General features: G+C 40.5%; 1 protein-coding gene across 2 annotated transcripts; it reads left to right on the top strand.

Moving 5' to 3' along the window:
- Positions 1-4,339: 4,339 nt before the first annotated feature.
- Positions 4,340-9,736, top strand: SmE (Small ribonucleoprotein particle protein SmE). 2 transcript variants are annotated; one of them, XM_076205944.1, is made up of 4 exons: positions 4,340-4,497; positions 8,078-8,246; positions 9,176-9,243; positions 9,336-9,736. In XM_076205944.1, exons 1-3 carry the CDS (start codon positions 4,447-4,449, stop codon positions 9,241-9,243), a joined length of 288 nt encoding a protein of 95 aa, XP_076062059.1. In that variant the 5' UTR covers positions 4,340-4,446; the 3' UTR covers positions 9,336-9,736. The 2 variants fall into 2 exon arrangements, with proteins under 2 accessions (XP_076062059.1, XP_076062058.1); XM_076205943.1 differs by lacking the exon at positions 9,176-9,243.
- Positions 9,737-13,926: the final 4,190 nt, after the last annotated feature.

Genomic DNA, 13,926 nt, shown 5'->3' with positions numbered 1-13,926 from the left:
TTCCATGTGGATGAAGAGTCATCCATGCCCTTTCCAAACACTGCTTTGATCAGAGACACAGCACCTCCATAGCAGATTATGACGACCAAAGCCGGTTTACCCTCACATAATCATTACATGGCGACACCCCATTCCCTCCTCATCTATTCGTAATATACAGAACAGACAGTTAGAAAACCCATCTTTTCTCGCTCTTCCTTACTTGTTCGATAGACACTCCTCTAGCATCCAATGCCCTCTCCACCAAGTCCATCCACCTCATTCTTGATCTTCACCTAAATTTTTCTCCATCATCATCTGCTCTCTATATAGTATGAAATACGAAAAAATGGGATTGCATCTATCGCTTGCTTTCTCGCTGATGGTCAATTTGGCCGTCGGTGAGAGGTTAATTTGTGACAGTAATGACACTGAATCTATACTCAGGTATGTTCAGTCGGTGAGTTTGTTCAGCGACTCCTGTTGGTGAGTTCAGTCAGCGAGTCTGGTCGGCGACTCCGATCGGCGAGTTTGGTCAGCGAATTCAGTTAGCGAGTTCGGTCGGCGAATTTGGTCAGCGAGTTCGGTCGGCGAGTACATAGGTACTAACGTATTAATATTGTAATAGTCTTCACACTTATTTAAGTAGGGGGAGGGGGAGGCAAAACATAGATGCAAGATGGCTTCCAGGAATCATGTGACGCTTACTTACTGACTTACTATAAGCATGGTCAAACCCTCCACATCAACGGCTCCGACATAGAGTAGCGGCCACATTATTTACTTAATTAAATATATTTGTTAGATATCTTAGTTGATTATTCTGTTATATTTTAGAATTAATATGTTGGTACAATATAGTCTGGCAGCGGAAAACAAACCAAAGAAAATCTTATTTAAGCGTGAATAGTAAGCATTTGGAATCATCACCGATGGCAGTATTTGATCACGTGATATCATACTCCTTTTGGTGTTTTTCTCGACACGTTTTACATTGAAACTGACGTCTTTGTACGGCATCTAACGTACAGATCGATATGTATTATCTTGAATTATCTATTTTATACTCTACATGATTCGATTATATAGAGAATAAAAAGGGTGATTTTGAGTAATAGGGGAATGTCTATTGAGCAGAGAAGGGGGTAGACAACAAGAACTGTAGGCTAGGTGTGCGTAGAGAATGGTTGTGAATCAACTGTGAATTGATGCGACCTGGGAGGTTTTCTCTGCCGTCCTCTCTATTTTCACATAAGGGGATGAGGAGGACGGGATCGTAATGTAGAGCCCTGGAGCCCTGCTATGGATGTACCTTGTCCTACTACATTGCATCTATATGGAATACCGGTTACACTCAAGATTTGTGATCGGGAACATGTCCTCACCTCCTCTCATGACCCTTTGACCTGCACGATGTCCCAGGAGAGTCGCGCGCCGCTCGGGCACGTGAGCCACACAAGCTGCTCTTTGAGGAAACCCACGTGCAGTTCACCACCCTAAGAACGGACCCTGTCTGCTCCCACGATCACTAACCTGCGCCTCTGCCGGCTGCGTCGGAAAAGACAATGGTTTCGGAACGCACATACAAACTCCTTACATTTCATTTTCGGTGAGGTTAGCACCCCAAGAACGTATTGCGTCTGGCTTCCCAGGCATCGATACTTGCCCTCGCGCCGATTAAGAGCACGGATCATAACCTGACCCGGGTATATAAGCTAGACGGAATCACCGAAGATGCAGATCGTCTCGGACCAACACGCTGCGGGTCTAGCTCGCTGCCTCCATCGCCTTCTCGACTCCTCCCTCTCCCCCGCTAGCAGATCGCCTTGGGACACGACTTATAAAGCACAGTGGTCACCTCCCTATCTCCCCCCCCCCCACTCTTCTCGCAATTAGATCGAACCATATTAATATTGGCGCCTAACTTAGTTTCTAATCAACCCTGATCCTTCCCGCAGTGTTTGCCTCCCAGCCAGTCCTAACATTGGCACCCAACATGGGGCCAGGACTACTACCTATCAATTTGCAATTGCTTGAATCTGTCTGTTAGGAGTAGTCATCACGACCGGTCCTCGCCCCTCACTCACCCGTCCTTGCCCTTCGCCTTACTTTTTCTCGGCGTCTCACGACCTTCTGACCCCCAAGTGGACCCCTGGGACACGCCCGCTCTGCCCAGCTGCAACGCGACCCGGAGCTTTCTTGAGGCCCACGAATGGAACAAAGCTTCCTTGAGAGACTTGCTCGTGGGGCCCCGGGATGACTAACCAGCCCTGGGGTTTGCTGCGTGACCATCGCACAGAGCCTCTTTCAGGAGACGCGTGCAGCCCACCAGCCTCAGCGATGACTACCTCGGCCAGCACGTGGCATCGAGGTACGCCTGCCCTCCGTCTTCGCGAGTCGCCGGCGTCAGAACGTTTTGCCTCCGACTCCCTCGCCTCACACTTGACCTCACGGCAATTAGGAGCACGGGTCATGACCTGCCCGTGTATATAAGGGGCTGAACGGACGCCGAAGATGCAGAGAGCCTCGGAGAAGCATACGCGAGCTTGCTCGCTGCTCCTTGCTTTCTTGCTTCCTCCTTTCCCTTTGATTCCCGTAAGCATATCGCCGGAGACACGACTTGAGACACAGCCGTCGCTACCTCTGCTTTCTCGTTCCTCCTCATCTCACTGGCGCCCAACATTTAATTGCTAATAAAACCAGCTCTATCTCCACCAGAGTTTGCCTTCAACCAGCCTAACTGGTTGTCCAAACTTGGGCAGACTACCAGCCTAACATTTGACGGCCCAACGTGGACATAGACCACCGGCGTAACACTGTCCAACGAAGATGAACCAAAAACATCCGAGGTCTTGAAAATATGTGCCATTCGGCGAGCCTGTAGGTATTACTTTTGTTCGTGGTTAAAATGAGATTGCTTAGGCATGATCTTATCAACTATTGGAATATTTTTTTTATGGTAATTCACCAGTTCACTCAGATATGCTTTTCCCAAATCTTGTCTTCCCTATCACGAAAGGACATCACTTTAAAGTTGCATATACAAAGTACCTACTGAGTTACGAGGAAAAATCCATAAAGTGAGTTGTGTATTCATTTGGAACTCCTTATCTAATCAACTGGTATCTGTCACTAATATAGCATTATCTAAAACAGCTCTATCTTGATTAACTTCATTATGTTTGTTAATACTCCCCGCTCCATTGCAACACAGTTGATTTATTTCCTCTCTTATTCTCTCTAGTTGCTATGGTACATTTTCTTTTCCTGGTTTCATTTGTTGTGGCCAGCGCATCAGCCGTATGTGGCTTCCGTGGACCCCCTCCTGAACAGGTACGCGTCTGGGAAACCGTCAGGTGAGAATACCCACGAGGAACTAACTGAAAAGAGGAAACAAATTTATTACAGATGGAAGTGGGATGGGTGAGGGTGGGTGCATACTTTGGCTGGTTACCTCTTCTTGTTCTTGTTCAAAAGTTGAGGTCAATATTGAAGAAAAAATGCTTATATAACACCTTGAGGTTCGGGAGAGGAAGGTTTTTCACTGCACAGTCCCACACACGTCGTCAGTTCAGTTATTTTGATTGTCAATACACTCCCTATGGAGCACTAAAATGTTGGGGTCAATGTTGAAGCAAAAGAGGCCTCAAATAGAAGACCTTGAAGTTCTGGAGAGACAGGTCTCTCACATAACTCTCACACACGTCGTTAGGTTGAGAGTTCACCGAAGACTATGGCTGAGTAACTCTTTTATAAGAGGCCTATTGGTATATAGACAGATAATTCAATTGATGATATATGTTTAATTTATTCTCTCTATATCATTCTTTTGTATTCATCAGTATCATCATTCTCTGTTCTTCCTTTTGAAAAGTTAGTATTGTTCAAAGAGCCATTTCAAAGAGCGTTATTACTCGCTCGTAACCAATTTTTTTTTTTACCAAGTTCTTGTATATTATGTATAGACAATATATTAATTAAATACAATTATGTAGGGAATGTCTTTGGCGTAACATTTTCATCTAACGTGGGCTCAATACATAGATATATCTTCAATACATAATACATAGATATATCTTCATATTAATTCAATCGAAAACAATTTATATTATTATCTTACTTTTAGAATAGAATTAGTTTGCGTGAACATTAGTTCCATGTAAAAAATATAATGTTATGCTGTGGAAAGAGGTACGTTATTTGATTGGAATTTGTGTGAAATACTTGCCACTTGCCAGTAATGTATATAAAACATAAACACTTGAGTGAAAAATACAAAACAAATTATATTACAGTTATTATTATGAAAATGTAGTTTCAATTTTACCTTATTGAAATGAACAATATATACTCTTATAAAATGTCGATAATAAATAGCAACGTAAGTTCTCGCTTTCAAAGCGCGTGTGGACCGAATCGGCTTCACTTTATTTTTTAGAGGAACAAGAATCCAAACATCAATCCAAAATGTCGTACGGACAGAAGAATAAGGTTCAGAAGGTTATGGTGCAGCCTATCGTATCCTTTTATCACTAGTTATCTGCTATGGGGATGAAATGTAAGCAAAATATCAACATCCTGAATTCAAGAGTTGGCGTGTTGTTTTGGGCGGTAATTTGGCTTGAGATGTATATAACATGAGATTTTCATGTTTTTTCTCGTTATATGTTGATCAAGAGACCGAAGGTACACTAGATATAGGATTAATGACTAGTATATTCGTACAATAAAGTTGTGGAGATTGTTTGCCTGCTCATTTACAATGGAGAAGTGAATTGTTTAGAAGTTCATATATGCCTATGGCATCAACAGTATTAGTATATTAATTCGGGAAATTCACAGCCATGGATTCACCTGTAATTTTTAATATCTTTAAAATATTTCGTGTGCTTTGTAAATGTATGAATGCTTGTTAGGAATTGTTTACATGCAAATGTTTCATAACATGGCTGAGGAAAACTGAGGCGGACACTGTGTTGGCCTAATGGAATGATAAATTCACCTGACCGGAACAAATAAATCATGTATTGCACTGATTTTAGACATTGCAGTTTTCACTGTGCTGCATTTTTAAAACTTAAAGAAGTTTTAACATCATCTCCATATATTGATAGAAAAAAATATTCTTTTCTGAGACTATATGAAAGGGAGTAGATTGGGCCAAGCTCTAGGCTAGGAGTGTAGTTGTGGTTGAAGCCATAAACTTTGTCCAGTGCAGTTGGGCTGTTGGAGCAAGTAACATTTACTGCAGGGATTTGCTCAGAAGTGCAGGATTCAAATTTGTAATTGAGTGAGAGAATTCAATCTCTGATTATCATTATCATATTATGCCAAGAATAAGGACCTTATTCTTGGCATAATGATAAGGTTTGATGATTTATTGGGATTGTATAGGTACCCCCTCAAAAAAAAAATACTTTAAATTATTGTTGCATATGAAAGACAAATTTATTAGAAACAAAATGCTTTTTAATTTTTTGAAATAGCTTGAAAAATAAGGGAGATACGATTTTTTGAATTATTTTCTTAGCCCGCATTTTTGGCTAGACTTAACCATAACAGTGTTAGAATTAAGGGTGGTAATTTGTAAAGATTTCGGTAAAGAAATACACATTAAGTTATTGTACTAATTACCAACAACAATCGTCAACCTGGATGGTAGTCATTGTTTTTAGTTTATGTTGGCATAAATTAATTATTTGTGCTATATTTTAGAGTATCTTAAGGTTAACTGTTATAGCATTTTGCCTAATCAATATTGAGAATCAAGATGTGATGCACTACCAACAGCTTGGAACTTGATGTGATCTTCGAGATGCCAGGTTTGTTTTTGATTGTTGTGGAAGATGAACTCACGGAAGTCTGAAGGTAGACCTATCTTGAATGATGAGTAGTGAGACATTAATTGTCTGGTATGAGTACCTTTAAAATTACTGAAAAACTGCCTTGTAGCTCAAGCTTTTTCAGTAAGATTGTGACTACTCACTACTGTTCAATTTTTTTTTTTTTTTTTTTTATTGTACCATATATCTGCAAGTTGAAAGCATGTGGCCACATCAATATTGAGATATTGATTAAGCTTTTCTATGTGTATATGCTGACTTGACCGACAACTTGAGCAACAAAGCAGTTTATGGCTTCTCAAAGATCAAGAAAAGCCTTGAGTTGTCAGTAGTGTATCACGTTTTGATTATCTCGATATTGATGCATCCAGATTCTTTAAAAATTAGACATGATAAAAAAGGTACAAATAGTTTATTTATGTCAGTAATCAGAACAAAAGTAGATATTGCATTTGTTATGGTAGTTTCTGGGGCTGTGTAGTAGCCCAGTGGATACAGTGTCGAACTTGTGAAGAGGTGGTCATAAGTTTGATTCTTGGGACATGCTGTGGGCTTCCTGTGTTGGTTTCTGACACCCCCTAATGAGGTGGGAAAGTCACTCAGACATAGGCCTAAAAAACTCAGCAGCTTCGGCACAACTAGCAGTATACTTATTTTTTTCCTCTCTTCTTTCTTTTCTTTTGTGTAACGTAATGTACACTGTACCCATGGTCCACTTGGTCATCCATGTAAATAATGCTGGCAGAGAAGGGTAAGGCATGTCGTGTGCTATTTTAGAAATTAGTTCTTTAGACAACACCATTTGCTCCCCTACCATGATGGTGGTAATCATGGCATATCAAATTGCTGGCATTGATAATTATGTAATTTTTACTGAAAGATCCACATTTCTGCATAAATTGAATAAAAAAAAGTTGCATAACTCCTTTAAACTTTGATATCATGTTCCTTGGGGGGGGTTGGTTAAATAGATATATTACCATTGATTTCATGTTCCTTGTGGTGGGGGGGGGGGTTGAATATGTATGTTACCATTGTTTCTACCAAAATTCGCACAGTATTGCACCAACTTACGTGGTGGTCAGAAATTTATAAGAATTTGTTGACTTTTACTTTTACCTTTATTATTATTATTATTATTATTATTATTATTTATTATTATTATTATTATTCAGGCAGGGGCACCTGGAAATTTTACATGTTGAATTGTAATTGGTGAACTCTTTTGAGCTCAGATGATCATTTCTATTATACATGTCACATTTATATCTTTACAAGGATTTCAGGAATTAACCTAAGTATGCAAACATATTTTTGCTTTAAAAAAAACTTACATATATTCTCAATATAAAGTCATCGCTGGTAAATGATAGCACCATTTAATCTCCAAAGTGATATACAGTATGAGTTTCTCATCCCACCTATTGAAGTGTACCACCTCCAGCCCATGATCCCCTGTGCACCAAAGTTCTGTGCATTCCTATCTCTTTCAATGCAGCAATATTACCTATGTGGTTTGTTCTGCTTGTTGAAGTGAGCATGTGTTTGTTTTCTAGTCCAATATTTGCTGTGTATAAATGATACTGTGATGCTTGGAAGGGAGTGGGTGGGTTTAGGGAGTGGTTTTGTGTGAATGATATTTTGATGCAGCCCAAAGGGGTTTCTCCCTGTCTTCAATATTACTGCATTAGTGGACGAAGAGGGGGGTTACCGATTAAATGAAGAGGCCTTGCCATATCTTGCTGCATTGCCTCTGACCCAGGGCAATATGAATGAGGAGCCAAGATGAGAGGGAGGGAGGGGTGTGAATGGGAGTGAAATGGGTGGGGATGAAGTAGGTGGTAGGGGAATTATGCTTTTTTATTTTGGCCACCTCCCTTGGTATATATATGTAGCTATCTATAAACACAAAGGACTTTTTCCCATGTTTTTATATGCCGCTAAATAATATTGAGAAAAGTGATGACCAGAATGGTTGCTTTGGGTGTTGCCATTTGGAACAACTGCATGAATCACTTAATATTACATTGGTGTACATTTATTCTAACCAGGATTAGAACCTGAATGTCACATTTCACCTGGTGGATCCCAGAGACACCATCACAACCATAGTGGAATATTGACTGAGATTAATAGTTTATATTAGGCATAGTTATCATTGTTTTTGTTGAATTTATAAGGGTGATGGATTATCAAGTTATATGGATATTTTTTGGAGCTGCTTGGGGTGTATTTTTCCTTAACTCTTTGTTCAGAATCTGATTTTCAGATACCTGCAGTCAAGAGCACGTGTACAAATTTGGCTTTACGAAAATCAGAATTTACGAATTGAAGGTCACATCATTGGCTTTGATGAATATATGAATGTAATGCTGGACCAGGCCGAGGAAGTACACATGAAAAAGGGAGCTCGCAAGAATATTGGTAAGAACTGTTCATTTCATTTATATGTATACATTTATGGTACATTTGTTTTGCATATCATACTTGATTGTTTCCCTACAGGCCATAACAGTGAAACCAAGTAAGAAACTGACATACAGTACTAGGAATGCAGGTACAGGAGAAAGAGACTTACTAATTTACAAACTAGTAAGAATTACCCAGTGCATCCACAGCATTGTATCCAACAATTAAGAAAACAGATTACACAAATAGTGTAAAATAAAGTAACTGGATGCATACAAACAATATCTGCACATAGAAGCCATAATCCTCTCCACAAAGGAGCACATGAGAATGATAGGCACACATTTGCAAGACCCCATGAACCCTTTCCCCTCATGCCATGCAACTTAAGCATAGCCCACAAAACTTAGTAATGAAAAATCTCTAAGAATGTACTATAGAAACATGTACTATAACTTGCTCCCAACATTTAACATCCCTGCAAAAATTAATTAGGTCAAGGGGGATCCAGGGATACAGAATATGTACACGAGACATTTCCTGTTCACCACCAAAGTTCTGAGTTTAAAAAAAAAAAAAAAAAAAATGAAATGCACATAAACCATTTTATAGTGAATGAAAAAGTGCACTATATAACAAATGTGCATTGCTTCTGGCCCAGGGCATTGGGCAGAATATAGGAATACCCATGGAGCCAAGATGACTTTGTCTACATCCCTTGGGGGGGTCTGTGGTATGGATGGATGATGGGATGGTATTTAAAAATCATGTCTGATTAGGGCAGTGTATTTTTTGTGCATAATTTGTTGACAATATATAATGATACATGCAGGGTCCAAGGTTGATCACTAGGTATTGAAACTTGGTGTATCATTTGTCACTTTCTTGGAGTTTAAATTATTGGGTATTGCATTTTTAGTTAAATATTTATCTTGATTTTCCAGGTCGAATCTTGTTGAAAGGAGACAACATAACATTAATTCAGAACACTCAACCAGATGTTGATCACTAGGTATTGAAACTTCGTGTATCATTTGTCACTTTCTTGGAGTTTAAATTATTGGGTATTGCATTTTTAGTTAAATATTTATCTTGATCTTCCAGGTCGAATCTTGTTGAAAGGAGACAACATAACATTAATTCAGAACACTCAACCAGATGTGGCAGGAATGTGAAGTGGGATTTCTGGCAAATTTGGTGGACAACTGTTTACAAAAAATTTTCTTAAATTGTAATTTAAGATGTGTAAGTCACCTTTAAACTAAAACAGTATCAGTCTCTTTGTGCATAGAAAATGAGAAAAGTATGTTGTGTTTTTCAAAGCTATGAAGTCAGTAAGATTAAGTAGACTAAGATCAAATCCTTGGTTTATGTGAAAAATTAATTTTTTGTCCAAAAAGGGATTTGTTGTTTGGTTTGGACCAATGTTTCCATGAATGTACTGTCTCGATACTTGAAAACTTGTCCAGCAAAGGGGTAGGTTTAAGTAAATTTTGTAAAGAAAAGGCTGATGGTTTTATTGACCTGTGATTTCTTGGCTTGTAGCTGAGGAGTTTGATTGCATATACTCTCACATTCTGTGTGTTCTTCATATATTCTTTGCTCATTTGTTCCTTTTTGTTATCAAGAGGGCTAGGTTTTCCTCTAGACCTAACTCCATAGAGGAAGGGTAACAGCTACCACATTGCTTTGTAATGAATTCCATTTTGGGGTTTTGCAGCCTGTTTGTTTATTATTATTTGCTTGATTCTCATTTATTATTAGTAATATGTGAATTTATTATTATTTACTATTTACCTGTTTATTTAACTGTACCTGTGCATTTATTTTATTATATTTACCTCATTATAGTTTTTATGTATTCATTTATTTATCATTATTATATATATATATATATATATATTTTTTTTTTTTTTCGACTTCGATATGGACCAAAAGGTCTCCTGTTGGCATGCTCTGCCTTTGTAATCCTTTGATGGTTGAAGGAGAATCTGTTGCCTTGCCAACACCTCATGATGCCACAAGATTTCGCTCCTATCTGGGAGTTATACTAAGAGTGAGGCATTGACCGAGACTGACAGTATATTCAGTCACTGTTCTTCAACTTAACAGTAAAAAGTCTTGATGCAATGATTAGTGATAGGGGCAAGAGGTCCATAGTCACAACCCACTTAGGCAGTGGTTATTAATGGGATAAGGGGCACTTAAATCTGCAGCAACTTCTGTGACTGAACAACCATCTTTAGAACCCATCCTACTCACCCCACATGAAGAAGCCTAGAAAATGTTCCAGGAATTTAACTCCTATAGCTTAACCTGACTGGAGAGCTGTTCCCTGCAAAGTCACCCAAGTGCAACATGAAATACAATTTAACCAAACTATAGCTGGCCAAGTGGGGTAGGGCATCGTTCCTTACAGTGAAGGTAGAGATGATGATTTGAATCCAGCTTGGGGTGAGTTGAACTAAGGGCATGGTTCATTAAATTCCATGCTACAAAATCCACTGTAAGGGGGCACTGTCCCAGCCTCCTTAAAAGAGAGAGTTTGTGATGTTAAACCAAATCATTGTCATTGTGAAGGGAGTGAGCAACATCCATCCCAAAACTACTTTTACCCTATACCACTTTCCCCTGAATGGAACATGCACCTTCCAAACCCAAGAAAAATTCTTTCCCCTTATAAGGGAGGTAGCCAGCCAAGACATGCACCCACCCAACCCATTTATTTTCACTTTTATCTTGGTTATTTATAGATGTAAGATGCACACATTCTCTGTACATGCCCACACACCTGGTCAGAAGCAGTTTAGCAAGACTGTCTCCACAGCAAGGTCCAACAGCCTTAGCTGGTTTACCTCCAGCACTTCATTACATGGTAATTATTTCTCATTACAGAGACCAATCTACAGTTGTAATACTGGAAAATGACTGAGGTTAAAAGTTGCCATCATTAATGTTTTCATTAAACCTAAGCACCACAATGACTGCACTGCCAACCCTGGGTGCTAAGTTTTCCTTACCTTTTATGAATCCCATATCAAGAATTTATATTCCTCCTCATTTTGTCTATGTATGAAGAGGAAGGATGAAAATGTTGGTAAACTACATTACTTACATATACCAAGGGCTTTTTCCCCCTTGCAAGGGAGGTAGCTATAGTTGAAGGCATAAATCCACTTAAACCCATTTCATCCCCACATACTGCACTCCCATTCACCACCCCTCCCTCCCTCTTGGCTCTTGGATAACAGGCCATCCCTACATCTCACCCACTGTCCTGGGTCAGAAACAATGCAGCAAGACAGCACATCCACAGCAAGATCACTTCATTTAATCAGTGACTCCCATCCCCTCATGCTGAAAAAGAGAAGACTGGAAGATATCCCTTCGGGCCACTTCCAGTTTGCTGCCACTTTCTCCACTTGTACCTAAATCACCTTACTTTTACCCACATTTATCTTCAACTTCCTTCTTTCACACACTTTCCTAAACTCCATCACTAACTTCCTTAATCCTCTCTCTGAACCTGCATTGCAGTGTCATCAGCAAACAACAACTGGCTTATCTCCCATTTTTCTCCATTATCTTTAACCATCTCCAATACCTGGCCCATTACCCTTGCATTTACCTCTCGCATCACCCCATGTATAAATTGAACAGCCATAGCAACATGACACATCCCTGGTGAAGTTCCACCTTTACCTCAAACTACTCGCTCCATTTCTAATTCTAACATGGGCTCAGCTACTCTCATAAAAAGTTGACTGCTCTTAACAGCTTTCTTCCTATCCCATATATCTGCAATACCTCCCACATATTAGGATGGTTTGGACACATGGAAAGAATGAGTGAAGAAAGACTAGTAAAAGAGGTATGGAAGGCAGATGTGGAGGGAGTGAACATGAGGGGACGTCCTAGGATGAGGTGGATGGATGGGGTGAAGGGGGCTTTGGGGAAGAGGGGAATGTCTGTTGAGGAAGGAAGGGAGAGGACGGAAGACAGAGGTGAGTGGAGAATGGTTGTATATGGATGATGTGACTGCATGAGGAGGAATGGGCGGGGGGGTGGGGTAGTATGTGTGAGTAAATTTTGACGCAGCCCGAAGGGATTTCTCCCCGTCCTCTCCTTATATGCAAAGGGGGACGGAGAGGGGGGGTCGCCAATTAAATGAAGCGGCCTTGCTGTGGATGTACTGTGTCTTGCGACACTGCTTCTGACCCAGGGCGGTGGGCAGGGTGCAGGGATGACCCGTCATCCAGGAGGTGCTCAGATGAGAGGAAGGGTGGGAGGGGTGTGGAGTGTATTTAGGGATGAAATGGGTGGGAGTGTTTTTATGCCTTTCCCTTTTTGGCTACCTCCCTTGGAAGGGGGAAAAAGCCTTGGTATATGTATGTATGTATGTATGTACCTCCCACAGTGCCTTCCTGTCTACCCTGTCATAAGCATTTTACAAATCCATAAAGGCCCAAAAACCATCCTTGCCTTTTCCTAAAGCTTTCTCACATACATTATCTGCCTTACCACGAAAATCTACATTACTTAACAACACTGGTTTCACACTACTCCAAGGGAGGAGTACATATACCAAGAAATTTTTCCCCCTTACAAGGGAGGTAGCCAAAGTCAGTTATAAATCTGCTCCCACCCATTTCACCCTGTCTGGGGTATTGGCTGCTTGTTATTATGGGCTCAAAATCTGCTCAGTAGCATGCAGCTAATACTTGTGGGTCTATGGGGTGCCACTGTGGACTAGAGCCACAAATCACTTTGTGATAGAGGAAATATCTATTCATAGAGAAATGATGTTACTTTATTATACTGCAACTGTCCCCCCACTCTTGATACTGTCCTGTACCACATTTCTGAATAATCATTCCCTGTGGTAGGGAAGAAAGAGTACTGTCACCGAGTGTTCCCACTTTAGTCGTTAAGGGAATAAAAAATTGTTGCTAGGACCTGTAACTCAACCACTTGCCACCTGTATAAAACACAATGACCCTCCTCCATAAATCCATTCATCCCCGTACACATATATATATATATACACACCAAAGGCTTTTCCCCCTTAAAAGGGAGGTAGCCAAAAAACAAAGGCTTAAAATCCACTCCCACCCATTCCATCCCCACATACTCCACTCCCACCCCCCTCCCTCCCTCTTGGCTCCTGGATGACAGGTCATCCCTGCATCTTGCCCACTGCCCTGGGTCAGAAGCAGTGTCGCAAGACACAGCAAGGCTGCTTCATTAAATCGGCGACCCCCCTTCTCCGTCCTCTCATGCAGAAATGGAGAAGATGGGGGGAAATCCCTTTGGGTTGCGTCAACTTATTTTTCACACATACTCCCTCCACCCACTACCTTTCATGCATCACAGCATCATCCATACACAACCATTCTCCATTCACTGCTATCTTCCATCTTCTCCCATCCTTTCACAACAGACATTCCCCTCTTTCCCAATGCCCATATTACTCCATCAATCTCATCCTAGGTTGCCCCCTCATGTTCACTCCTTCTACCTTCTGCCTTCCACACCAGTTTTACTAATCTTTCTTCACTCATTCTTTCCATGTGTCCAAACCATCCCAATACTCATTCATCAACCCTATCTCCCAACTCCCTTTCTACCCCCATTCTCCTCCACATCTCAAATAAATTCAAACTCCTTTCTCATGTTCCATATTTCTACCTCATAC

The sequence above is a fragment of the Oratosquilla oratoria genome, chromosome 22 (genome assembly GCF_046742065.1).
Source record: "Oratosquilla oratoria isolate Oo_2021 chromosome 22, ASM4674206v1, whole genome shotgun sequence".
In the NCBI taxonomy this organism is placed as follows: Eukaryota; Metazoa; Arthropoda; class Malacostraca; order Stomatopoda; family Squillidae; genus Oratosquilla; species Oratosquilla oratoria.
The sequence above is the reverse complement of the archived record's forward strand: the minus strand, read 5'-3'. Positions and strand labels throughout refer to the sequence as shown.